Below are 27,826 nucleotides of genomic sequence, written 5' to 3'. Positions count from 1 at the left end.
TTTTTGGCCATGTGGCAAATTTAACTTTAGCTGCCCTTAAGGTCCCCTGGAACAAATCATTGACCCGACGAGTCTTAATAATTCATCGCCTTACTTTCAAGTCACAGTTTAACTTGGTACCTCTAAAAAAGTTATAAACACTAGTTTTTAGTTCGGGTGACTTAAGGCCACAGCAGAACCAGGAACTGATGAACTGAGAAGACAAAGAACAGCCTGTCTCCTCCCCCCTGCACCAAAAACCTGGAAATAGTTTGTGGGAGCAACAGGCCTCCACTCCCAGGCCCCTGCGAGGTCCTACCCCATGGCCTTCAATGACATCCTGCTGCAGCTGGGGGGAGTCGGCCGCTTCCAGAAGATCCAGGTGATTCTGTTGACTCTGCCCCTGCTCCTGACGTTTTTGCACAACACCCTGCAGAACTTCACCGCCGCCATCCCCACCCACCACTGCCGCCCACCTGCCGACACCAACCTCAGCGAGGACGGGGACCTGGAGGCCTGGCTGCCCCGGGATGGGCAGGGGCGGCCCGAGTCCTGCCTCCTCTTCACCTCCCCCCAGCGGGGACCACCCTTTCCCAATGGCACAGAGACCAACGGCACAGGGGCCACAGAGCCCTGCCCCCACGGCTGGATCTACGACAACAGCACCTTCCCTTCCACCATCGTCACTGAGGTGAGGAGCCCTGGGCCCCCAGCTTCTTCTCCCAACCCCTGTGTCCCCATCTTACCATCCCCACACATACCCACACACACACACAGACTGTGCAAACCTGACCTGAATTTGTCCAAAGACCCTGGAGCTATGAAGCGTTCTGCCCAAAATGCAGGACAGAAAACAGGGGTTGGAATTGAGGTCTTCCTGGTAGAGAAGGTTATGGAACGCCTTGCAGAAAGCTGTTCCCTGCCCCTCCAACCTCCCCCAGAGAGAGAGAGATACTGCTGCTGGAGTTCAATAGTCTACTTTGGTTTCCCTGAGAGTAGGAAGGTGTGGGAGTGGTACAGAGAGGTGGAGAAAGGAGGCAAGCAGAGAGTGGAGGGCAAAGAGAATATTCCTGAGCAGGGGATTCTGGGCTCAGAGTCCTAGAGACAAAAACAATTTCCTGACTTCGTCTAGAAATAGCTCTCAGCAGCTGGGGCCAGGAGATGGAGAGCAGCCAAGGAACTAAGATGGGAAAGAGAACAGGGTTATGGGGAGGGGGAGGGTCCTTTCATCTCTAGTGATTTAACACCCCTCCCCCGAAACACACACACAGTCGATTGTAGAGTCTCCCTGGCCTGCTAAATGGTTCATCCGGCTGAATTCTGCACTCTGTAGCTGTCGCATGGATCGTGCTCTTAACATCTGTTCTAGTCAATGGTCTTTTGGTTGCAAGAAAGAGAAGCTGTCTCCAGTCAGCTCATGAGGAAAGGGATTTCAGGAAATCCAAGGGCAGGAAACAAAGCGTGTCCAGGCTTCATGGCAACTGGAACCAGGGATTGGAGCGCCAGAGGCATCACTACACACTCACTCTATGACTCTCCTCTCGACCCATTTCGTCTACGTGCTCATCTCGCAAGACGACTGCTAATCCCAGCTCTGCCCCATTACCTCTCAGATTTAGGGCCCACCACCAACCGAAGGGGCTTCCCAGGTAACACTAGTGGTAAAGAATCTGCTGCCAATGCAGGAGACATAAGAGGCGCAGGTTCGATCCCTGGATTGGGAAGATCCCCTGGAGAAGGGCATGGCAACCCACTCCAGTATTCTTGCCTGGAGAATGCCCATGGACAAAGGAGCCTGGGGGCCTAGAGTCCATGGGGTCGCAAAGAATCACATGAACTCACCAGCCAGAACATTTCCGTAAATCTTAATTCAAATTCTTAGAAAAGGCTCTGATTGGCTCAACCCAACACATTGATGAGTAGCCCCCGTCACAATCCTGCAATTGGCTCAGGTGTCCACATTTAATCTAATCATCACACCAAGGGACAAAATAGTGGGATTATGTGGCCCCTTGCCTGGTAATCAGGGCTGTGCAGAAGGGGCTGTGGGTGAGCACAGTCTCCAGACCTGCCTGATGCAGCATCAGTCTGAAAGCGGTAGGAGTTAAGCCATACTTCCCACTAGCCAGACCCAACACACAGAACTACAAGGTAAGTAAGGATGGCTAGTCCTCCTCCCTCTGAGCGTCATAAGCCATCCCCTCCTGGCATGGCTGAGGGGGAATGCCTTCCTTATTCTCCAGCCTCCACCCAAATTCTGAGACATCCTCTTCCGCCCACCTTAACTTGTATGCTATCAATCCCTCCAATTCTGCTTTCCCGTTTCCCTTCTTAAAACTCTGCACCCTGCTTTCCAAGTTCGACAATACTCCAGGAACTATTAATATCAACCTTGTTGTTGTTCTTCTGTTCAAAACAGCAGGCAGTGTGATCAGAAGCTCAAATTTATTTGGATTCCTTGCCATCTGAAGCAAAGAATCTGGGTGAGTGAGCACCTTAGCTTTCCTTCTAAATGGAGAGTTAGTAGTCATCTTCTCATCAGTTTCGGTGACTGACAAAGCCAGATGCCTACAATTTTCCTGAGTTGTGGGGAGAGGCCAAGAATAATACAGTCCTCTTCCAACAGGTACTGTGTGTGGGACCAATGTCCACAATATTTTAATGAACACAGCCAGGATAACTCTTCCTTGGGCCAATAATGCCAAAGGCTGCACCAGAAAACACTTCATTAGGATAATAGGCAGCTTACATGTATAGCCCAGTGTGAAGCTGGACCTTTTGAGTTGTGAAGCAAATGCAATAGCCCACAAGTTATCAAGGGTTGCTTAAGCAAGAAGATTAGTCTCAATGAAGATGCTCCACCCAGGCCACATGGCTATATCTAGTAGGCACAGCAGCACAGGTCTCCTGAGGAAGACAGGTCCCAGCTTGCCCCTTGGAAAGAACTCCTAAAGGGCTCTGTATCCCAAAGGGATACTTCATCCCTCTGAATGAAAAGCAAAAAAAAAATTAGTATAATAAGAAATAAGATGCTAGCTTTGGGTTATAATAATTAAAAAAAAAAAAACCTACCTGAGCTCTTCTCCTTATTTTCTTTTTTAGTATTTATTTATTTAGCCAAGTCAGGTCTTAGTTGTATCACGCGAGATCTTTCTTTGCAGCACACGCACGGACTTTCTAGTTGCAGCAAGCAGGCTTCAATATTTATGGCACACTGGCTGATTTGCTCCAAGGCAAGTGGGATCTTAGCTTCCCGACCAGGGATCAAATGTGCATCTCCTGCATTGCAAGGTGGATTCTTAATCACTGGACCACCAGGGAAGTCCCCTCCTATTTCCTTCTGAATTAAAATATCCTGAGTATGCTCCTTGGAAGAAAAGTTATGACCAATCTAGACAGCATATTAAAAAGCAGAGACATTACTTTCCAAACAAAGGACCTTCTCGTCAAAGCTATGGTTTTTCCAGTAATCGTGTATGGATGTGAGAGCTGGAGTATAAAGAAAGCTGAGTGCTGAAGAATTGATGCTTTTGAACTATGGTGTTGGAGAAGACTCTTGAGAGTCCCTTGGACTGCAAGGAGATCCAACCAGTCCATCCTAAAGGAGATCAGTCCTGGCTGTTCATTGGAAGGTCTGATGCTGAAGCTGAAACTCCAGTACTTTGGCTACCTGATATGAAGAACTGACTCATTTGAAAAGTCCCTGATGCTGGGAAAGATTGAAGGCGGGAGGAGGAGGGGACAACAGAGGATGAGATGGTTGGATGGCATCACCGACTCAATGGACATGAGTTTGAGTAAACTCTGGGACTTGGTGATGGACAGGGAGGCCTGGCGTGCTGCAGTCCATGGGGTTGCAAAGAGTCGGACACTGAGTGACTGAACTGAACTAAATAATTGGCAGCTTCTATCTGAACTGTATGAGTCAGGACTCCTGTTTGCTAGTGGCTGCAATTCAACTCAAACTAATCTGAGCATGAAAAGAGGGTATAAAGGTTCCCATAACCCAACCACAAGACAAACAAAGGCAGAGCTGGCTCTAGGGCCCATGGGAACCAGGGCCATGTGTGCAAGACCTTTGTTGGCGTTCATCTGTTCTCTGCATGATGGGCATGTAACTATGACACAGATGCTTCGTTTAACATTGCCACTGCCCATTCTGGGCTCACTTCTAATAACTGTCTCTCTGCTTCACCTTTTTAAAAATTGTTTGAATAATTTTATTTATTTACCTTTGACTGTGTTGGGTCTTCATTGCTGTGCGGACGTTTTTCTAGCTGCAGCAAGCAGGGGATCCTCTCTAGCTGTGGCACAAAGGCTTCTTGCTGCGGTAGCTTCTCTTGTTGCTGAGCCCAGGTTCTATGGGGCCAGGGCTGCAGTAGTTGCAGCTCCCAAGCTCTACACCAGAGGCTCAATAGTAGTGGCGCACAGGCTTAGTTGTTCCAAAGCACGTGGGATCTTCCAGGACCAGGGATCAAAGTCATGTCTCCTGCATTGGCGGGCAGATTCTTTATCACTCACTGAACCAGCAGGGAAGGCCTCTCTGCTTCAACTTTGAAAAATTCTGGGAAAGACATTTTCTGACCTGGGTCGGGTGCCCACTCCAGATCCAATGACTACAGCGCAGGGAGGGCCTGAGTTACTATGAATGGCCGGCCTGAGTCCGCCTTTCACTTCTGTTCCGCAGTTGAACAGCAGTTACCATTTCGTGGCTCTACTTCCTGGCCCCACTGCCATTCGTTTTCTCTTTTTCTTTCCCCTGAGGCCAGTCTCACAGCATCTTTCATTTATCACAGGCTTTATCAAGTGAGCAGTGCAGAGCTGTCCTAGACAGCAATTCTGAGTCTCCCTCAAATCCACGACTACCCATTCCTATGCTTTGGTTCCTTAGGGACAAATAAACAACAGGTCCTGTTGTATAGCTCAGGGAACTATATTCAATATACTGTGATAAACCATAATAGAAAAGAATATGAAAGAGAAATACATGTGTGTGTAACTGGATCACTTTGCTATACAGCAGAAATGAACATAAGCATACTGTGAGGTACAATGTAAATAAGCTTTGGCGTATATATATAAAGCACTGTATCAGTTCAGTTCAGTCACTCAGTCATGTCCGACTCTTTGCGACCCCATGAATCGCAGCACGCCAGGCCTCCCTGTCCAGCACCAGCTCCCGGAGTTTACTCAACTGTGTGTGTGTGTGTGTGTATACATATATATATGAGGCCCAGGAGCACACAGAGGTATATGACCCTCAAGAGCCTCAGGTGCACATGAAGAGAACATATATAGTAAAAGTCTGTGCTCACCCTAAGGTGATATAACCCCTTGAACTGTTGCTTTCACGGACGACAAGTACCTTAGGGCAAAGCAGAGGCAGATAAATTCTTTCTGACTACATATTCCATATTCATTTATCAGTTTCTATTCTGAACTACACCCAGATTTCATCACTAGGCTGCATACAAATTGTGTTCTCTTCTCACTCCTCTGACTTCTTTTGTTATTTGACAAATCCTTATTTTTCCATTTTCTCTAAAATTGATAAATCTATTTTTAAAATTGTATTGAAGTACAGTTGATTTCCCTGGAGAAGGAGATGGCAACACACTCCAGTATTCTTGCCTGGAGGGTTCCATGGACAGAGGAGTCTGGCCGGGTACAGTCCATGGGATCACCAAGAGTCGGGCACAACTGAGCAACTATCACTCACAGTTGATTTACAATGTACTTCATAGTGTACTTGTGTTCATTTCTGCTGTATAACAAAGTGATCCAGTTACACACACACACACCCACACACACACATATATATATCTTCTTTTTCATATTCTTTTCTATTACAGTTTATAACAGGATATTGAATAGAGTTCCTCATGCTATCCAGCAGGACCTTGTTGTTTATCCATCCTGTACACAATAGTCTGCGTCTTCTAATCCCGCACTCCTAATCCTCCCCTCCTCCAGCACTTCTCTGACTTCTCTCCTCTTTCCTACACTCTCTTGCTTCTCATCCTTCCATTCCTCAGTTCCAGTCTATCTTATTCCTAACTCCTCCCTACAATGCGTCTCCATCTCCACGGTCGTATTCTATTCACCAGTTTCCAATAAGGACTATTAAAATGAAGTCCCAGTTTGACAAAACCCTAAAATCTTTTTTAAATAAAAGTTATATCAGATAACACATAGAATTACAGAAAAGTAGTTATTTGAATAAAACAGCAATAAAGTCCATTGCTTTTTTTCACTTTTCATTTTATATTCCAGTTCAGTCGCTCAGTCATGTCCGACTCTTTGCGACCCAATGAATCGCAGCACGCCAGGCCTCCCTGTCCATCACCAACTCCTGGAGTTCACCCAAACCCATGTCCATTAAGTCAGTGATGCCATCCAATCATATTATCCTCTGTCGCCCCCTTCTCCTCCTGCCCTCAATCTTTCCCAGCATCACGGTCTTTTCAAATGAGTCAGCTCTTCGCATCAAGTGGCCAAAGTATTGGAGTTTCGGCTTCAACATCAGTCTTTCCAATGAACACCCAGGACTGATCTCCTTTAGGATGGACTGGTTGGATCTTCTTGCAGTCCAAGGGACTCTCAAGAGTCTTCTCCAACACCACAGTTCAAAAGCATCAATTCTTCGGCACTCAGCTTTCTTCACAGTCCAACTCTCACATCCATACATGACTACTGGAAAAACCATAGCCTTGACTAGACGGACCTTTGTTGGCAAAGTAATGTCTCTGCTTTTGAATATGCTGTCCAGGTTGGTCATAACTTTCCTTCCAAGGAGTAAGCGTTTTTTAATTTCATGGCTGCAGTCACCATCTGCAGTGATTTGGGAGCCCAAAAAAATAAAGTCAGCCACTGTTTCCCCATCTATTTCTCAAGAAGTGATGGGACCGGATGCCATGATCTTAGTTTTCTGAATGTTGAGCTTCAAGCCAACTTTTTCACTCTCCTCTTTCACTTTCATCAAGAGTCTCTTTAGTTCTTCACTCTCTGCCATAAGGGTGGTGTCATCTACATATCTGAGGTTATTAATATTTCTCCTGGCAATCTTGATTCCAGCTTGCTTCCTCCAGCCCAGCATTTCTCATGATGTACCCTGCATATAAGTTAAATAAACAGGGTGACAATATACAGCCTTGACGAACTCCTTTTCCTATTTGGAACCAGTCTCTTGTTCCATGTCCAGTTCTAACATGTTGCTTCCTGACCTGCATACAGGTTTCTCAAGAGGCAGGTCAGGTGGTCTGGTATTCCCATCTCTTTCAGAATTTTCCACAGTTTGTTTAGGGCTTCTCAGATGGCTCAGTGGGTAAAGAATCCTCCTGCAATGCAGGAGATGCAGGTTTGTTCCCTGGGTCAGGGAAGTCCCCTGGAGGAGGACATGGTAACCCATTCCGGTTTTCTTGCCTGGGGAATCCCATGGACAGAGGAGGCTGGCGGTCTACAGTCCACAGGGCCGCAAAGAGTCAGACATTACTGAAGCGACTGAGCGTGCACACATGGCTATTTAACAATGTTGTGTTAGTCTCAGTTGTACAGCAAATTTATTCCATTATACATATACCTGTATCTATTCTTCTTTAAATTCTTTCCCCCTTTAGGTTGTTGCATAATACTGAGCAGAGTTCCTGTGCTATACAGTAGGTCCTTGTTGATTACCCATTTTAAATATAGCAGTGTGTACATGCCCATCCCAAACTTCCTAATTATCCCTGCCCTCCCCCTCTTTCCCCCGGTAACCATAATCTCCTTCTCTCAGTCTGTAAGTCTCTTTCTGTTTTGTAAAGAAGTTAATTTGTATCATTTTTTTTGTTCATTTGGTTAAATGTATTTGTTCTTTTTTTTTTTTTAGATTCTGCATTAAGTGACAGAGAGTGATATTTCTCTTACTCTGTCTGAAAGTCCATTGCTCTTCTGAGAAAGTGTTCAAATGCCAGCTTCCCAAATTGTATATCATGTGGTGTGTGCACAGGGTATTAATAGTCCCACAGTAATAATTAAATTCACAAATAAGGACTTCTTTCCAATCAAATCAAGATTATCAAGCAATTATACCTGAAGGATGAATTCATTTGGATATATTAATACACCCTAGGGAGCATTCCCTAAACATCCTGGTCATCCCAGTCCCTTTTCCTTTTTCTTTTTTCTGTTAGCGAAAGAAATGAGTTTTAAAATTCACTCAAAAGTATACAAAAATTAACTCTTACTTGTAAATGAAATGCCACACTCATTTGTCATCTTTACTTAATTTTAGAGGCGTCTATGAGCAGTATGATTTTTCTCCAGGTTCTAGAGATGTTTTACTCCACCTCGAAATGAAGTACTTTTAAAATGGGAATCTTTTTTCTAATATTCATTAAAAAGAGCAACAAAAGTTAAACTATTAGTTAAGGTATTCAAGTGCTGCTTACACAAGATTGCAAATAACTACACCCTCTCAGACTTGCTTATGGAAAGTTAAGGGAAGGATGCAAGGGTATTTCACAGAACCCTAGGTCAAGAACTTGAGCCCAGTCTTATGAGAGACCACAATCAGGAGGTTGAGGAGAACCAGCGCATCTGGACTCTCCATCCCTACCTCTCTGGCACTGTGCTGTCACCCTGATCTCTCTGACCAGGTTCCTCATCCTTCTTCCCCTCAGCCCTCCTCCTCTCCCCCTCCTCCCCTCCCCCTCCTCCCCCTGCCTCTCTTCCCCTTCTTTTTTTCCTCCTCTTCCACTCTCTCTCTGTCGCATGATTTCTCAACTCCACTTCCATGTTGTTCCACATTTGGCCCTCTCATCCCAGCTTTAAGTGTCCTTACAAACCTTGCTTCTCTGGGTCCCTTTTCCAAATCTGTAAGAAAAAGAACCAGATTTTTAATTCTGTCAGTGTTCTTCAGCTGCACCCAAGAGGGACAGGTTAAAGAGCCCTGAAAGAGGGTTAGCGATTAGTGCTTTGAAAAAGGGGAGCAGGCTACTCAGTCATTCCCAAAAATATCTCTTACGTGTTTTGAAATCACTTGAATCATTATCACCAGGAGAAGATGGCAAGAAAGATTGTGTGACTCAGGGAGGCAGGCTCTCCTTATGTGCCGGTCCCAATCCAACATACTCAGCCCACCAGGAAGGATGGAGTGGACTGTGGTGGGGCCAGCCTGGCTCTCCTTGACTCTAGTTCTTCCTTCCTTACAGTGGGACCTTGTGTGTACACGCAAGACTTTGCTTCAGTTGAGTCAGTCCATCTTCATGGCAGGAATACTGGTCGGAAGCTTGATGTCTGGGATCATGGCAGACAGGTCAGTGATGAACAAGCCTGAATCAAGGAGCAACAGCATAGCCCCTCTAGGCTGGACACAGAGGGGAGACTGGCAGCCCTGAGAATCCAGAGAGGGACACAGAACTGATCCACCCAAGCCTGACCATGTCTGGAAGGTCTGTAGGAATCACACAACTGTCTATCAGCACTTTTCAGGTTCACCTCCTTTCAGTTCCTCCTCACAATACCCTTGTGAAGCCAGCATGAATGTTACCATTAACTGCATTTTACTAATGAGGACACTGAGATTCAGGGATGCAGATAATTTGCCCAAGATGCTTAGAAGGAACCCAGAAAATTATGTTGTTAGTTTTGAGGAGTGGGATTGGAAAGAAGAGAACTTTTCACTCTTTGTTATTATACTGTTTGAACTTTAATGGTAATTCATTACTTTTGTGATTGTGTACTTTTTTTTTTCCCATCTGCTCTGGGTCTTTGTTGCTGCTCGAGGGCTTTTCTCTAGCTGCAGAGAGCAGGGACTACTCTGTGCTGTGAAGCACAGGCACTAGGCACTCGGGTTTCAGTCACTGCAGCACACAGCCTCAGTAGTTGGGGCGCATGGGTTTAGCTGGTCTGCGGCATGTGGCATCTTCTCGTACCAGAGATTGAATCCAAGTCCCTGTGGACTTAACAGGAGGATTCCCATCCACTGTGCCAGCAGGGAAGTCCTAAAGTAAATATTTAATGTTTACTTTTTAAAAAAAAAGTACAGTCACACAGCTAACAAGTGGAAAAAGCAGGACAAGAATCCAGATTTTCTGACACCCAGAAGAAATTGCTTCCCACCACTTCTGCCTTGTATGTGACATGTGAGTGTCACAGAAACACAAACCTGGCAATCAATAGCAGTGAGGGACCAGCCTCAGGTCTGCCACAACTGTGCACCACAAGAAGGTTATGCCACCTCTCTCAGACATGGCTTTTCCACCTATAAAATGGAGGCTGTGATAAGGGTTAAATTAGTACCTGCAACTCAGTGTTCGTTACCCTAACCTTGACTGTCTTCCAGGCCAGAGACCATAAAAATAACCATGGGATGAATATTAAGAGGCAGTTTTCTAAATAAAATTTGAGGGTGTACCCATGGCTGATTCTTATTGATGTATGAAAGAAACCCACAAAATTCTATAAAGCAATTATCCTTCAATTAAAAAATAAATAAATTTTTAAAAATTTTAATTAAATTTGAAAATACTATGTCACAGCAGATCAAAGACACAAAATGAGCTTTATTATTCATAAAATATAAGCCACAGTCAAATCCATTTTGAAAAAGTATAAACCTTGCATAGGTTTCCCAAAAATAAAAATCCCATAAACCAAGCTCATGGATACAGAGAAGAGACTGGTAGTTGCTAGAGACAGGGAGGAGAGGATGGCCAAAATGAGTGAAGAAGGTCAAAAGTTACCACGTTTAAGCTACAAAATAAGTAAGTCAAGGGAATGTAATGTACAGCATGATGACTGTGCTTAATAATCCTGTATTGCATTTGAAAGTCACAAAATGAGATCTTAAGTGTTCTCATCACACACAAAAAAAATCATGGTAACTATATATGGTGATAGACTTTAAGTAGATTTATTGTAGTGCTCATTTCACAATGTATACAAATATAGAATCATTATATTATACACCTGAAACTATTTCACTGCTGTATGTCAATAATACCTCAATTTAAAAATACATCACAAAAGGCTGTCTCCTAACAGGAATGTTGGTTGTTTCTATCAACCAACAGTCAAAGACTCAACCACACCCCAAAGCAGTAGTTCCCAAACCTTGGAAGCGTGTTAAAAATCAGGTTTCTAGCATACCTTCCAGATATGCGATAGGCCATAAGTGGGGCTCTGGCATCTGGATTGCTTTCAACACACCCCTGTGATTCTGATGAAGGCGTGTGACTCCCTCCACAGAGGTTTGCTGAGATGCATCAGGACCCTGGACAGCAGCAATCCAAGGATCCTCCCAACAACAGGTCCCCTAGATGCCAACCTTCACCCAATTATTCTCCGCCTCCCATCTCAGCATCTACCCCATGGTCACATGCAGGCAGCCTCACAAGCACCTGTTAGATTGCCCAGGGCATCAGGATGAGACAGCCAGGGACACGGGACAGGGGAGCAAGCATTGTGCTTTCCAGGTTTCCCCTCCTTTCACAGGCTGGGCCGCCTGAAGGTGCTGACCTGGAGCTACCTGCTGTTAGTGGTCTCAGGGACCTGCACTGCCTTCGCCCTCAACTTCTCAGCCTACTGCATTTGCCAATTCCTCTCAGGCATGGCTGTGTCGGGTGCCAGCAGCTCGTCTATGATTCTGAGTGAGAGGGAACCCAGGTGGGTCAGCTCATGGGGACTCCTCAATCACAAGGGTGCAGTGACCCAGGGAACCTGATAGATGCAAACCTCAACTCCTTCCCTGAGTACCTGTCCCAGCCCATTCTGATCTATCTGGGTCTTTCCTGGAGTAGGTAGTGCTCCAAGAAAAAAAAAATTAAGATCATGGCCTCTTTGGTGGCTCTGATCATTTGGGGCTGGAATTTATAGGTATTTAGGGATCATTGTAAGGATGAACTAAGTAAAGACTCAGAGACTGGAGTGGGGTTGCTTAGAGAAGCCAGGGAATCTTTTATTCAACACTTGTTTATTAAATACAATTTCAAAAGGCATTTAATTGTGTCACATCCAGCACTGTGGATAAACAAGTGAACAAAAAGACACTACCCATGACCTTAAAGAGTTAATAGTAGACTGGGTGAGCTGCCAAGCAGTTACAAATTGGTTTACTAAAGGCGAGGATGGGGGCTATCCTGGATGATGTGGGAGTTCAGAAGTGGGGTGCTCAATCAGGACTTGGGGAGCCAGGAAATCACCCCAGAAGTGGTAACATCTAAGCTCAGAACTGCACAAAATGTGAGGCAGAAAGAGAGGAAGTAAAGTTCTTGGGCAGAGTTCTAGACAAAAAGAAAAGAATATACAAGTCCCTGAGGCCAGAGTATGACCCCTAGGAGGAAATGAAAGTGCTGCAGAATGGCCTGAGCATAAGGCTCATTCATCTCTATTTCCCAGGTCAAGCAAAGGCCATGGCACAGGATCTTCAACTCTAAATGCTTGTTGAATTAAAACGAGTTGAAGGAAGTGCAGAGGGAGCAGCTGTAGGCAGGTCAAAAGAGGTTTGGGAGAAGCAAGGAAATATGAATGTTGAGGTTGGTGACACTGATTAGGAGCATTCATAGGAATTCAGAACCTTCTAGACCATCCCCCCCCCCCACACACACACACACACTGAACCTAACCAAATATCATACCATCCTTACCTTATCCAATGAGGGGCCTAGGGGTGCAGAGCAGGACTGAGCTCACGAGATGAGCCCTTCCACTCCAGTGTGAGGCTCCTCCTCCACCCCCCAAATATACACATACTCACACAACCGACTTCAACCGAAGCTCTGCTCTTCTCCCCAGGTCTGGAGTGGTTGCCCATCCATGCCCGTCCAAGTCTGGGCCTCCTATTAGGATTTGTTCCCAGCCTAGGCCAACTCTTCCTGGCTGGCATGGCTTACACTCTGCCCCACTGGCGCCACCTGCAGCTGTTGGTGTCTCTGCCCCTCTTCATTACCTTCGTCTACTCCAGGTGAGTGGGACCTCAGTGTAAGGTAGAGTGCTCAAAATAAGTCACAGATGGATATAGCATCTCCTAGAACACCCCTTCCCTTCCTCCTTAAGTATCAAAGCAGAGCAAAGCAAAAAGAATCAATGTCCACACTGATAGGTGAGGAAGACCATGGCCAGAAAGGACTAAGACTTGTCCCAGGTCTCCCAAGTAGACAGGGATAATCCTTGAAGTAGAACCCAGAGCTCCTAACCTCAGCCCAGGATTCTTTTCACCCCTCCCAGCTGTCTTCCCACTCTGGTCTGTGCCTTTCTCAGAAACCCACAACTCTGTCAATTCAGGCTAAATTCATGCCACCCCCAAACCCCACCCACAGGTTCTTCGTAGAGTCTGCCCTCTGGCACTCCTCCTTGGGGAACCTGGACCTCACCCTGAAGGCCCTGCAGAGAGTGGCCCAGATCAATGGGAAGCAAAAAGAGGGCGCCAAGCTGAGTGTGGAGGTGAGACCCCCTCCCAAGACCCTCTGTGATACCCCACCAGGGCTCCTCCACCTGCCCCCCCATTCTAGAATCCAGGTCGTCTGGGGCTTCCCAGGAAGAGGGTGGAGGGAGGGGTCCCCAGGGGAAGCTAAGTGCTGAGCCCCATCTATCCAAACAGCTGCTCCAGATGAGTCTGCAGAAGGGCCAAGCCCAGCCATCGATGCTGCAGATGCTGCGCTCCCCTGCTCTCCGTCAGCTCTTCTTCTGTATCGTCCCACTGTGGTAGGTCCATCCCCACTCATGTAAGAGAAAGACAAACTGATGGGCACATAAGCAGACAGAGGAAAACAGGACAGCCTGGGTAGGTGGGAGGCTGAGGGAAGCCCCGCCTCCAGTGGGAAAGGACATGGGTATTCTGGAGACTCAGAGGGCTCCCCACCTGCTGAGGGAGAGAGAGAAAGCCCAGCTCTACCTCCTCTCCTGAGCTTGCATCTCAGCCAAGCGGCACCACTGACCTTGAGAAGAAAAAAAAAAGCAGCCACCCCAAGAAGCCCTGAGCTTCTGGACCTAAGAGTTCTGTATCACAGGCTCTCACGTTCTCCTGAAGAAGTCTGCATTCTTCTAATTGCCATGTAACAAATTACATACTTAACAGCTTGAAATAGCACACACTTATTAGCTCACCATCTCCATGGGTCAGGAATCCAGGCAGAGCTTAGCTGAGTTCTCAGCTTAGGACTTCACATTCTCATCTGGATACTCAACTCGAGAAGACTCCACTTCTAAGCTCACCCAGGTTGTTCAGTAGCCCAGTCATGTCCAACTCTTTGCGACTCCATGGACCACAGCACACCAGCCTTCCCTGTCTTTCACTATCTCCTGGAATTTGCTCAAGTTCATGTCCATTGAGTCAAAGATGCCATCCAACCATCTCATCCTCTGTCGCCCCCTTCTCCTGCCCTCAATCTTTCCCAGCATCAGGGTCTTTTCCAATCAGTCATCTGTTTGCATCAGGTGGCCAGAGTATCGGAGTTTCAGCTTCAGCATCAGTCCTTCCAATGAATATTCAGAGTTGATCTCTTAAGGATTGACTGGTTTGATCTCCTTGCTGTCCAAAAGACTCTCAAGAGTCCACAATTTGAAAGCATCGATTTTTCAGCTGTTACCTGAACTTATTTCCTTGCAGTTGAAGGGCTGAGGCTTCTTGCTGGCTATCAGCTGGAAGTTAACCTCAGCTTCTAGAGATTGCTCTCAGTTTTTCACAAGGACTTTCCCACCATGGCTGCTCACTTCATCACACCAGCAAGGAGCATCTCTAGAGTGGGTCTGCTAGCAGGGGCCCATCCTGGAGGCTGTCTGCCACTATGTCTTCCTAAATACTATGCAATGTGTCCCTGGCAAGGGGGTCGTTTGCAGTTGACAAGAGTATAACCATGATCTCACTTGATTTGCATACTTCCATAACTGTTCTGAAGGAAAACTTAGAGGGCGGCAGAGGATGAGATGGTTAGATAGCATCACTGATTCAACAGACATGAATTTGAACCAACTCTGGGAGATAGTGAAGGTACAGGAGAGCCTGGTGTGCTGCAGTCCATGGGGGTCACAAAGAGTTGGATGTGTGAGGACACACACACGTGAGTGCACACACTCACACACACAGAGCAGGGAAATGGAAGGAGGGGAAGAGGACCTGTTGTGAGGTAAAAACATTATTTTCTCCTAGGTAATTTTTAAACATATGATAGATAACATTCTTTTTTTCTTTAGAATTAAAGGAAGACTTTCTTATCTGCATTCAAAATATAAAAAACCCACTGAAAGATTAATATAAGGCCTAAAGGAAAGAACAGATAGTGAGAGCAGTTTGCCAACTGTAATTACCATGTAGACGTGGTATGCCTACTACTCAAAGCATATCCCCTCTGTTCCTGCCCCAGGTCCATACTCCTTTTCAGCCTTTATGGCATGGTCATGAGTCTGCAGAGTTTCGAGATCAACATCTACCTGGCCCAGGTGTTCTTCATGATTGTGGACCCACCATTTTATTTCCTGGGCTTTTTGGCCACCAAATCACTTGGCCGCAAACGTACCCAAACAGCCTCCTTGCTGTTGTCTGGGGTCTTCATTGTGACCTGTGCAATGATACCTCTGGGTGAGTACCGCCCCATTCTAGCTCCCGTCCTGGTCCTTCCCCCAGCCTGGCTCTCAATCTGGCCCAAGTCAGCTACCCAGAGGGTGTGAAAAACTCAAGGCTCCTCCAAATCTTTCTCAGCACGTTATCACCACCTCTTTTCCTTCCAGATCACATATTCCTCCGCATCACGATGGCCGTGATAGGAAAAGGCTGTTTGATTGGCTCCATAAACTGCCTCTTTATGTATGTGGGGGAGCTGTACCCCACAGTAATGCGGTGAGTGGGGGTGTTGGGGAGGAGTCCTGGGATGGAACAATCGGGCCCTAGGGCCAGATGGTTTCCAGTCGGAAAGAGCACAAAGGTCAAGCAATTATTTTTTAAGGCAAGAAAGAAAAAAACACACAGAAACTAGAACAAATTAAAGACAAAAAGGAAGATGGTACTAGTAACTCAAAATACATCAGTCGATACAATAAATGTAAACAGATTAAACCTACCAGTTAAGAGAGAGATTTTTTTTACCTAGGTTTTTTTTAATCTAGTTCATGATTTTATCTAGTTCAAGTGTAAACTACATGAACTAGATAAAATCAACGTGGATTATCTGGTAGGTTTAATCTGTTTACATTTATTGTATTGACTGATATGTTTTGGGTTACTAGTACCACTCTCCTTTTTGTCTTTAATTTGCTCTCATTTCTGAGTAGTTTTAAACAGATTAAACCTACCAGTTAAAAAACAGATAATCCAAGTGGATTTTATCTAATTCATGTAGTTTACCAGAGACCCATCTAAAACGTGAGACCATTAAAATCTTAAATGTGGAGAAATAGAAAAGGATATACTAGGCAAGTATTAACCAGAAGACAGGTAGTTAGAGAGGTCAAAATAGACTTTAAGAGCAAAAAAGTACAATAGCTAAGAATATGGCCCAGAATTCCCTAATGGTCCAGTGGTTAGGACTCAACACTTTCACTGCCAGGGCCCCAGGTTCAATCCCTGGTTGGGGAATTAAGATCCTGCAGGTCACATGGTGCAGCCAAAAAACAAAAAGAATATGGCTCTGGTATAAAAGGTAACTAGTCTAAATGTTCAGTCATCTTAACTATAAAACACAAATAATAATAGTACCAGAAATAGATTAAATAGAAAATAAATATATGAAAGAAAGTCAAAACAAAAAGTCAATCTTTGAAAATACCAATGAAATGGGCAAATGCCTGGTAATAATAATAAATTTTTTAAAAGACTAGACATGAATAAATATTGGGAATAAAAAACTGAACAATAGATCTAGAGTAGTTAAGATGCAAAAATTTAATTATGTAAGTAAAGATGCAAAAAATCTACAAACAAGTCTATACTGATAAATTCTAAATTTGGATTAAATTGACAAATTCTTTGTAAAAATAATATAGGAAAACTAATTCTAGAATAAATTAAAAATTTGAATAATAAACTTTAAAATCTCATCTCAAAAGAACACCCTGCCCAGATATTAATACAAGTGAGTTCCACCACATTTTCAAGGAACAAACCTTCCAGTGTTATATAAATGATTCCCCAAAACAGAGAAAAAGGAAAACTATGTCAACTACATTCTGTGAAGCAAGGTGATACTGAAACCAAAGGAGATTAGTTATGAAATGAAGATAACAGGCCAATGTTACTCATAAACAGATACAAAAATCCTAAACAAAATATTAGAAAAATGAATTCAGTGATGTATAAAAAAAGATTATACATGATCTCAAGGAGAGTTGATCTCAAGAAAGCAAGGATAGTTTTACATTAGAAAATACATTAAGGACTTCCCTGGCAGTCCAGTGGCTAAGACTTGGAGCTTCCACTGCAGGGGGCACAGGTTCAATCCCCTGTCAGGAACTATGATCCCACATGTCATGGAGCATGGAAAAATATATATAGATATAGATATAACCACATTAACAGATTATCATCCCAATAAAATTTAAAAAAACAAACCTTGAATAAAAATTAACATCCAGGGACTTCCTTGGTGGTGCAGTGCTTAAGACTTCACCTTTCAATGCAGGGCATATGGGTTCCATCCCTGGTCAGGGAACTAAGAGCCCACATGCCTCACAGTCAAAACATCAAAATATAAAACAGAAGCAAAATCCAATAAAGACTTTTAAAATGGTTCACATCAAAAAAAAATTTTAATTAACATCCATTAAAAACAGTCTTAGTAAAACAACAATAGAAAAAAATTAACTTGATAGAAACAGCTACCAAAAATCCACAACAAATACTATTATTAATGGTGAAACTTCAGAAGCATTCTCTGTACATTTGGGAATAAGACCAATGTGCCTGCTATCTCCCTTTCTATTCAACATCATCCTAGAGAGTGTGATCAGTGCCTGGGATAAGAATAATAAAAGAAACAGGACTGGAAAGGAAAAATCAAAGCTATCACTACTTAAGGAGGATGTAGCTGTCTGTATATAAAATAGATAACTAATAAGAACCTACTGTTCAACAGAGGGAACTCTACTCAATACTCTGTAATGACCTATATGAGAACAGAATCTAAAACAGAGTGGATATATGTATATGTATAACTTCATTGATTCTCTTTGCATATAGCAGAAACATAATATTGGAAGTCAACTATACTCCAGTGAAAATTAATTTTAAAATATACATATAAAAATCTAAAATTATTAGACATAGTAAAGTTTGGCAAGGTGACTGGATACAAGGCGATAAATGAAAGATCAAGGGACTTCCCCGATGGTCCAGTGGCTAAGACTCCACCCTCTCAATGCAGGGTGCCCAGGTTCAACCCTGGGTCAGGGGACCGGATCCCACAAGCCTCAGCTAAGAGTCCATGTGCCGCACTAAGTCCTGGTGCAGCCAAATAAATAAATCAATGTTATAAATAAATAATCAATTGCAGTCTCTACTCTTCCAAAAGAGATTTTTTTCAATTCCTATATCAATAAAAATGTTTAAATATATTAAAATATATTAAAGAAAATGTAAATAAATGTATTATGTGCAGGGATAGGAAATCTCATAATGTCAACTCATAATTGACATAAGTTGATATTAAAATGTCAACGGTTCCAATATTGATATATAAATTCAATGCAATTCTGATGAAAATCCCAATGGATATTTTCAAGAAACCAGCAGGTAAATTCTAAAATGTATATAAAAGTACCGTGGGCCAAGTATAACTAAGGTATTTTTTAAAAAGGACAGAGGGAAAGGACGTGCCCTACCAGAAATTAAGACATATTATAAATTCTGGCTATAAAATTGTAGTAATTGAGATAGTGGATGCCAGAGCAGGAAGGGACAAACTGTCCAATGGAAAAGAATAGCAAGCCCCAAAACAGATCCACTGGGAAAAACACTGCAGGCGATTGGATAAAGCCTGGACTATTGAACAACTAGTACCAGGACATCTGGGCTTTCCTGGTGTCTCGGTAATAAAGAATCTGCCTGCAACACAGGAGACACAGTGTCGATCCCTTGGTTGGGAAGATCCCCTGAAGAAGGAAATGACGACCCGCTCCACTGTCCTTGCCTGCGAAATCCCATGGACAGAGGAGCCTGGTGGGCTGTAGTCCATGGGGTTGCAAGAGTCAGACATGACAGCAACTAAACCACCCACCACCAACAGGACACCTATTTACCTATATCAGAAATAAATAAAATCCAATCCATATTTCAACCTTAAAGAAAAATTAATTTCTGTTGAAGCGGGGAGGATTTCTGAAGACATTCTTTAAAAAGGCTAACCAAAAAAGAAACACTGATAAATTTTTCTATGTTAGATTTTTTTTTTCTCCTGGCCATTTGTTTCACCATAAACAAGGTGAAAAGAGAAAAAGAAGGTATTTACAAGGATTTGTACACAGCATTTATAAAGAACTTCTGGAAATCAATGAGAGGAAAAGACTATTTCCATTAAAGTAACAGAATAACATCGACAATAATCCCCCAAAATATAAAGTATTTTTAAATATCCTTGAAGTATTTTTAAATCTCCACCAAGGAGCTGGAAAACTAGGCCAACCATCTAAGGGCAGTTGGGAATTGGGAGCCCGGAGAGGTAAGCAGAGCTCCTGAGCAAGCGCTACACATGAGGAAGAAAGTCACGTGCATTCTCTCTGATCTCAGAATCAACTGCTTAACACAGTACTGGGGATCCTGGACAACACTGCTGTATTCAGAAATAAAAAGAAATAAGAAATTTGGTGTCTTCCCTGGTGGTACGATGGACAGGAATCTACCTGCCAGTGCAGGGGACACGGGTTTGATCCCTAGTCAGGGAAGATTTCACATGCTATGAAGCAACTAAAGCCCAGGAGCCACACCTACGGAATCCCATACACCTAGAACCTATTCTCTGAAACAAGAGACGCCACTGCAATGAAAAGCACCGCCACTGCAACAAGGAGTAGCCCCCACTTGCCACAACTAGAGAAAGGCTGAGTGCAGCAACAAAGACACAGCACAGCCAAAAATAAATAAATCTTAAAAAATAAAAATTAAAAGAGGAGTGTTTACAACATCATTATTTAGAGAGATTATGACCATCACCCTAAATAAACCAATAAAATCAATGTGTGTGTGCTTAGTTGCTCAGTCGTGTCTGACTCTTTTCAACTCCATGGACTTCAGCCCGTCAGGCTCCTCTCTCCATGGGGATTCTCCAGGCAAGAATACTGGAGTGGGTTGCCATGCCCTCCTCCAGAGGATCTTCCTGACCCAGGAATCAAACCCAGGTCTCCCAATTTGTAGGTGGATTCTTTACCATCTGAGCCACCAGAATCAATAAACAAAATTAATAAAACAGTTTAGCAGGATGGTGGTTACGAAATCAAATTACCAAATGTCAAGAGCAATAACATAGAAGCTATACCCTAGAAGCAGTAATCTAGAGAAAAAATCCAGAAGATAACCTAGAAAATCTTTGAAAATGAAGACACTATTCAGAAAAGCACATAAAGCAAGATATTACCAGGAAATTAACAGAGGACACCCAAGACTTCCATGGAGAAATTTTCTGAAAACTTCTTAAGATATAAAGATTATCTTAGTAAATGGAGAGACATTCCACACTCTTGTTTAGAATAACATAATAAAGATGTCAAGTTAACTTTTAGAAATTTATAGAAATTCAACAGAATCTAATCAGAATTTCAATTAGATCATTTTTAGGAACTCCAAAAATTATTCTAAAATTTATAAAGAAGAAAAAAGACCATAATTGCTAGTCAGTTCTGAAACAAAGCAAAGAGGAGTCTCTCACTCTACCATCTATAAAGACATATAACAAAGCCATGGTATGTCTGTGGCTTTCTTGGTGCAAAAAGAAACAAATAGAATTAATGAGAGGGCTTGGAAACTAATAGATACAGATGGAGACAAGGATCATATGAAGACAGAGGCGGGGGAGGAGGAAGGAAGGGGAGGGAGAGGAAGAGGAAAAGAGAAATATGGCAACTATACTGATTCGATTATATCAAAAAGGACTTCTGCTTATTGAAGGATGCAATGGACAAATTTAAAAGACAGAGGAATTCCCTAGTGGTCCAGTGGTTAGGACTCGGCGCCTTCACTGCTGGGGTCTGGGTTCAATTACCGATGAGGGAGCTAAGATTCCACAAGCAAGCCACAAGCAAAAAAAAATATATATATATATATATATATATATATATTAAAAGACAGAGGGTAGATTGGGAGGAGGTTTTTACAACATTTAACACTGAAAAGTTCAAATATTAAAAATATAAATGCTGCTGCTGCTGCTGCTAAGTCGCTTCAGTCGTGTCTGACTCTGTGCAATCCTGTAGATGGCAGCCCACCAGGCTGCCCCATCCCTGGGATTCTCCAGGCAAGAACACTGGAGTGGGTCGCCATTATGGAACACCTACAAATCAACAAGAAAGAGAAGGAATTCCAGTAGAAACTTTACAAAAGAAATAAATACATGGGTATTTTATAGACAATGAAACCCAAAAGATTAACTACATGAAGAATGAGATTGTCACTTTGCACACATTAAAGTGGCAACATTAAAAAGCTGGATTATGCCAACTGTTGTGGCCACAAGAGAATACGGAACCCCTAAATCCCCACGTGACCTACACGCACCACTGGTGGGTATGAAAGTTGGTGCTGCCATTCTAGAGAACTACTGGCAGCACACACACACACACACAGCCCTAACCACTCCCTTCTTGGGCTTCATCTTAGAGAACTTTTCACATAGGAATGCGTACATGATCCATGCTCGAGCACACTCACTGCAGTGTTGTTTGAGGTCATGGCTGATGGGCAGCAGTCTAGACATTTAGGTGAACCATGGAGAGATGCCCGCTGTGGAGGGCTGTGCAACAGTAGGTAAACGTATAGGCATGGAAATACCTTTGAAACAGAGTGTTGAACTAACACAACATTATAAAGCAATTATACTCCAATAATAATAATAAAAAGAGTGCTGAATGAAATGAGAAATAGAATGATCTATTACTTATACCATTTAGGTAAATTAAAATATTTGTACACGAAACAATACAAGAACATATGCAAATAAAAAATGCATATCAAACGTGATAGAATAAGTTGACTTTGGCAAGGAAGGGATTGGGAGAGGAGAACGATATTATAGCTATGGTTTTTCTAGTCGTCATGTACGGATGTCACAGTCGGACCATAAAGAAGGGTGAATGCCAAAGAGTTGATGCTTTCGAATTGTGGTCCTGGAGAAGACTGTTGAGACTCCCTTTGACTGCAACAAGATCAAACCCCTCAATCCTAAAGGAACTCAACCATGAATATTCATTGGAAGGACTGATGCTGAAGCTGAAGCTCCAATGGGCCACCTGATGTGAAGAGCCGATTCACTAGAAAAGACCAGACCCTGATGCTGGGAAAAATCGAGGGCAGGAGAAGGGGGCAACAGAGGATGAGATGGCTGGATGGCATCATTGACTTAATGGATTCAGTGTGCGCAAACTCTGGGAGATAGTGAAGGACAGGGAAGCCTTGTCTGCTGCAGTCCATGAGGTTGCAAAGAATCAGACATGACTTAGCAACTGAACAACGATGATTATATTGATAAAAAGGACTCAACAATTAAGATGGGGAATAAAAAGGCCTTTCAAGTACAAATGATAATAGAGGGTGAAGGTCATGAACTGAGCTTTATAATTAACTCAACCCTCTGCTTCTGGGGTTCAAAAAAAAAATGTAGAAAAAGAGAGAGTGACTAGGCTGGTACTTTAGATAAGGTGATCTGGGTGGGTCTCCTCTGTAAGGATCAAAGGCAAACAGTAAAGAATAAATGAGGAAAGAAAGGGATAGGGAGAAAGATAAGAACTGGGTAGTCAGGACACATCACATAGGAATTTAGAAAGAAGTCAGATTTTTTTCTAGCCTGATGAGATATCACTGGTGATTTTAAGCAGAGGGTGTAAGGATCTGAGTTACAGTTTTTAAAGATCACTTTGTGGGAATTTGGGGTTGACATACATACACTATTGGTTTTATTTGTTGTTATCCAGTCACTAAGTCGTGTCCAACTCTTTGGGACCCCATGGACTGCAGCATGCTAGGCTCCCCTGTCCTTCACTATCTCCCAGAGTTTGCCCAAATTCATGTCAGCATCATGCTTCAGCATGAGTCCTTCTTATGAATATTCAGGGTTGAATTCCTTTAGGATTGACTGGTTTGATCTCCTTGCAGTCCAAGGGGCTCTCAAAAGTCTTCTCCAGCACCACAGTTTGAACACCATCAGTCCTTATGAATATTCAGGGTTGATTTTCTTTAGGATTGACTGGTTTGATCTCCTTGCAGTCCAAGAGACTCTCAAAAGTCTTCTCCAGCACCACAGTTTGAAAGAATCAGTTCTTTGATGCTCAGCCTTCTTTATGATCCAACTCTCACATCCACACATGACTACTGGAAAAACCATAGCTTAAACCATATGGATCTTTGTTCACAGTGATGTCTCTGCTTTTTAATACATTGTCTAGGTTTGTCATAGCTTACCTTTCAAGGAGCAAGCGTCTTTTAATTTCATGGCTGTAGTCACTGTCCACAGTGATTTTGGAGCCCAAGAAAATAAAATCTGTCACTTCTATTTGTCATGAAGTGATGGGACTGGCTGCCATGATCTTAGTTTTTTGAATGTTGAGTTTTAAGCTAGCTTTTTCACTCTCCTCTTTCACCCTCATCAAAAGCCTCTTTAGTTCCTCTTCATTTTCTGCCATTAGAGTAGCATCATCTGCATAGCTGAGGTTGTTGATATTTCTCCTGGCAATCTTATTTCAGCTTGTGACTCATACAGCCAAGCATTTCACATGATGTACTCTGCATAGAAGTTAAATAAGCAGGGTGACAATATACAGCCTTGACACACTCTTTTCCCAGTTTTGAACCAGTCCATTGTTCCATGTCCAGTTCTAACTGTTCCTTATTTACCCACATACAGATTTCTCAGGAGACAGGTAAGGTGGTCTCTTTAAGAGTTTTCCAGTTTTTTGTGATCCACACAGTCAAAGGCTTTAGTCAATGAAGCAGGAGCAGATGTTTTTCTGGAATTCCCTTGTTTTCCCTTTAATGTAGCGAATGTTGGCAATTTGATCTCTGGTTTTTCTATGTTTCTTGAACCCAGTTTGTACATCTGGAGGTTCTCAGTTCACATACTGCTGAAGTCTGGCTTGAAGAATTTTGAGCATAACCTTCCTAGCATCTGAAATGAACACAATTGTATGATAGTTTGGACATTCTTTGGCATTGCCCTTCTTTGGAGTTGGATTGAAAACTGACCTTTTCAGTGCCATGGCCACTGAGGAGTTTAATCTCTTCAACTTCTGTTAGGTCCTTACCATTTCTGTGCTTTATCATGTCAATCCTTCCAGGAAATGTTCCCTTGATATCTCCAATTCTCTTGAAGAGGTCTCTAGTATTTCCCATTCTGTTGTTTGGCTCTACTTCTTTGCATTGTTCATTAAAGAAGCCCTTCTTTTTTTTTTCTTTTTTTAAAATATAAATTTATTTATTTTAATTGGAGGCTAATTACTTTACAATATTGTATTGGTTTTGCCTTCTTATCTCTCCTCAATGTTCTCTGGAACTCAGCTTTCAGTTGGATGTATCTTTCCCTTTCTTTACCTTTCATTTCTCTTCTTTCCTCAGCTATTTGTAAAGCCTCCTCCAAAAGAAGACAACCATTTTGCCTTCTTGGATTTTTCTTTAGTATTTTGGTCACTGCCTCCTGTACAATGTTACATACCTCCATCCATAGCTCTTCAGGCAGTCTATCAGATCTAATCCCTTGAATCTATTCATTACCGCCACTGTATAATCATAAGGGATTTGATTTAAGTCATACCTGAATGGCCTACACTACCGATACTATATATAAACAGATAACTAATGAGAACCTCCTGTATAGCACAGAGAACTCAGCTTGGTGTTCTGTGATGACCTAAATAGGAAAGAAATCCAAAAAGGACAGGACATACATATACATGTAGCTAGTTCACTTTGCTGTACAGCAGAAAATGACATAGCAGTGCAAAGAAACTATAATCCAATTTTTAAAAATAAAATAAATAAAGATCACTTTGGCTTCCTCGTGGAGAATAGACTGGGAATAGAAGGGCCCAGAGTAGAAATGGGGCAACTCCCCTGGCGGTCCAGTAGCTAAGACTCTGTGTTCCCAATGCAGGGGGCCCTGGTTCGATCCCTGATCAGGGAACTAGATCCCACAAGCTGCAACAAAGATCGAAGATCCCTAGTGTCATGACTAAAACCCATCACAGTCAAATAAAATAATTTTTAAAAAACAAAAGTAGAAATGGGATGACCGGCCAGGAGCTCACTGCAATGGCACTGGCAAGAGGTGAAAATGACTCATCGTAACCTGGGGCTTCCCTAGGGGCTCAGTTGGTAAAGAATCTGCCTGCAATGCAGGAGACCTGGGTTCAATCCCTGGGTTGGGAAGATAACCTGGAGAAGAGAATGGCTACCCACTCCAGTATTCTTGCCTGGAGAATCCCATGGACAGAGGAGCCTGGCAGGCTACTGTCCTTGGGGTCACAAGGACATGACTGAGTGACTAACCACTTTCACAGCCTGGTGGGCAGTGGTTGTGGAGATGGAGAGGAGGGAGCTGATTCTGAATGTGTTTTGAAGGAAGAGCCATCCAAAGATGTGGGGAAATAAGGGAACAGGAGTCATCAGGACGATTACTAGATACTTGAACAACTGGGTCATTCGACGTGCCCATCGATGTGCCAGGATGGGGAATCTGAGCGAAGAGCAGATGTGGAGGTAGAAACGAAGAATTCTTGCCATATAAAATTTGAGGGGCCTTTTAGACACCCAAAATGAAGGTGTTGGGTAGGAAGCTGGATATGGTGTCTGGAGCTTGGGGAAGAGGTTGGTTGGGGATTTGTTCACAGTTATACAGTAAGTTCAAATTGGAACCGGAACCCTGGCTTCTTGGTCCTGAAAACAGTTACTATCAACTTTCCTTTTAGCCAGCCAGGGTAAGTGCATCCCTGTGAAAAACAAATGAAAGTGTTAGTTGCTCAGTCATGTCCGACTCTTTGTGACCCCATAGACTGCAGCCCGCCAGGCTCCTCTGTCCATGGAATTCTCCAGGCAAGAATACTGGAGTGGGTTGCCATTCCCTTCTCCGGGGGATCTTCCCAACCCAGGGGTCAAGCTCCTGTCTTCTGCATTACAGGCAGATTCTTTACCATCTGAGCCACCAGGGAGGAATGTGAAAGAAGAAAACACGATTGACAGGCAGAGTTAGGGCACCCACAGACCTCACTGGCCTCACCGGGGTGCTCTCCCTCCCTGCAGGCAGAGAGGTGTGAATGTGACAAACTGCTTGGCGAACATAGGCAGCATTCTGAGCCCGCTGGTGGGCATGACCTCCGACCTCTACCCTTCCCTGCCTCTTTTCATCTATGGAGGGGTCCTCGTGGCTGCCTGCCCCATCACTGCCCCCCTGCCAGAGACGCGGGGGCTGCCGCTGCCCAACACACTGCAAGACCTGGAGAGAAGGTAGGCTTCCCCCCACACCCTCAGAGCTCTAGGACCGCACAAATCCTTGATCCAGTCCATTCAACAAAAAAAAAGAAAAAAAAAAAACAGATCCAGGGGAGACCGGGGACTTGTTGGGGTCATTCAGCTAGACTCTGGTGGAGCCAAGGCCAGAATCCAGCCCTCTGGCTTCCCTGGTCCTGTTTTCACAGATAGAGCCCCCTAGAATCCTTTCTGGGGCTCTCAACTCTTGGAAACAGTGGGAGATTTGGACATAAAGTGGGACAACTGAGCACAAACCTAAAAAGGATCCCCCATCTCTACTCCCACACCCTGCTTCTCCTTCCCCTGTAGGTGGAAAGAGAAATCGGGGCAGAAGCAGCAGGAGCAGCAGATGGTCCCGCTCCAGCCTCCTGAGAACTGAGCAGGGGCAGCGGGTGGACGGAGTCCCTGCGTCCCCACACCAGGAGGAGGGAAGGAGAAACGGCAGCCAGGGGAGGATGGGCGGGGCCTCTACTGGACCTGTGGTTCCAGAGAATACTTCCCCGGGGCCCCCAGTCCCAGCCAGACCCATCCTATCATTTCATTAAAAACAGCTATGCACATAAAATGATTCCATTATATATATATTCTTTTTCAGATTCTCTTCCATTATAGGTTATTACAAGATAATGAATCTAGGTCCCTCTGCTATATAGCAGGCCTTTGCTGCCGCTGCTGCTGTTCAGGCACTAAGTCGTGTCCAACTCTTTGTGACCCCATGGACTGCAGCAGGTTTCTCTGCAATTGCCTGCCTTCTCTGTCCTTCACTGTCTCCTGGAGTTTGCTCAAATTCATGTCCATTGAGTCATGATACTATCCAACCATCTCACCCTCTGTCGCCTCCTTCTCCTCCTGCCCTCAATCTTTCCCAGCATCAGGGTCTTTTCCAATGAGTCGGCTATTAGTATCAGGTGGCCAAAGTATTGGAGCTGCAGCTTCAGCATCAGTCCTTCCGATGAATATTCAGGGTTGATTTCCTTTAGGATTGACTGACTTGATTTCCTTGCAGTCCAAGGGACTCTCAAGAGTCTTCTCCAGCACCACAATTTGAAAGCATCAATTTTTCAGCTGTTACGTGAACTCATTTCCTTGCAGTTGTAGAGCTGAGGGCCCTGACCACCACTCCAAGCCCTAGCCCTTTGTATGACCTCATTATTGTCCTTATCTTGTAGAAACCTAATGGTTTGTTTACTATTACTGGGCAAAGGTAACAGTACTTCA

The 27,826-nt window shown here is 43.8% G+C and overlaps 1 protein-coding gene and 1 non-coding gene across 3 annotated transcripts; both read left to right on the top strand.

Moving 5' to 3' along the window:
- Positions 1–140: 140 nt before the first annotated feature.
- Positions 141–27,176, top strand: LOC519202 (solute carrier family 22 member 6). 2 transcript variants are annotated; one of them, XM_002699319.6, is made up of 10 exons: positions 141–670; positions 9,171–9,274; positions 11,455–11,609; positions 12,754–12,922; positions 13,278–13,401; positions 13,559–13,662; positions 15,321–15,535; positions 15,685–15,793; positions 26,381–26,584; positions 26,918–27,176. In XM_002699319.6, the coding sequence occupies exons 1-10, from the start codon at positions 302–304 to the stop codon at positions 26,985–26,987; spliced, it is 1,623 nt and encodes a 540-aa protein (XP_002699365.2). In that variant the 5' UTR covers positions 141–301; the 3' UTR covers positions 26,988–27,176. The 2 variants fall into 2 exon arrangements, with proteins under 2 accessions (XP_002699365.2, XP_010819345.2); XM_010821043.4 differs by having other exon boundaries at positions 143–670; positions 11,455–11,625.
- TRNAE-UUC (transfer RNA glutamic acid (anticodon UUC)) lies at positions 16,456–16,528 on the top strand. The gene has a single exon. It is a non-coding gene; the product is annotated as a tRNA-Glu (tRNA).
- Positions 27,177–27,826: the final 650 nt, after the last annotated feature.

The sequence above is a fragment of the Bos taurus genome, chromosome 29, assembly GCF_002263795.3.
Source record: "Bos taurus isolate L1 Dominette 01449 registration number 42190680 breed Hereford chromosome 29, ARS-UCD2.0, whole genome shotgun sequence".
Taxonomy (NCBI): Eukaryota; Metazoa; Chordata; class Mammalia; order Artiodactyla; family Bovidae; genus Bos; species Bos taurus.
This window is presented reverse-complemented; position numbering and strand designations above follow the sequence as displayed.

What these genes read in the sequence shown, in the direction of transcription:
- LOC519202 (XM_010821043.4), top strand. Translation starts at nt 302, where the DNA reads ATGGCCTTCAATGACATCCTGCTGCAGCTGGGGGGAGTCGGCCGCTTC. An exon ending in ATTACCTTCGTCTACTCCAG is followed by an intron (nt 12,923 to 13,277) that starts GTGAGTGGGACC and finishes CCCCACCCACAG; the next exon opens with GTTCTTCGTAGAGTCTGCCC. An exon ending in CTGTGCAATGATACCTCTGG is followed by an intron (nt 15,536 to 15,684) that starts GTGAGTACCGCC and finishes TTTTCCTTCCAG; the next exon opens with ATCACATATTCCTCCGCATC.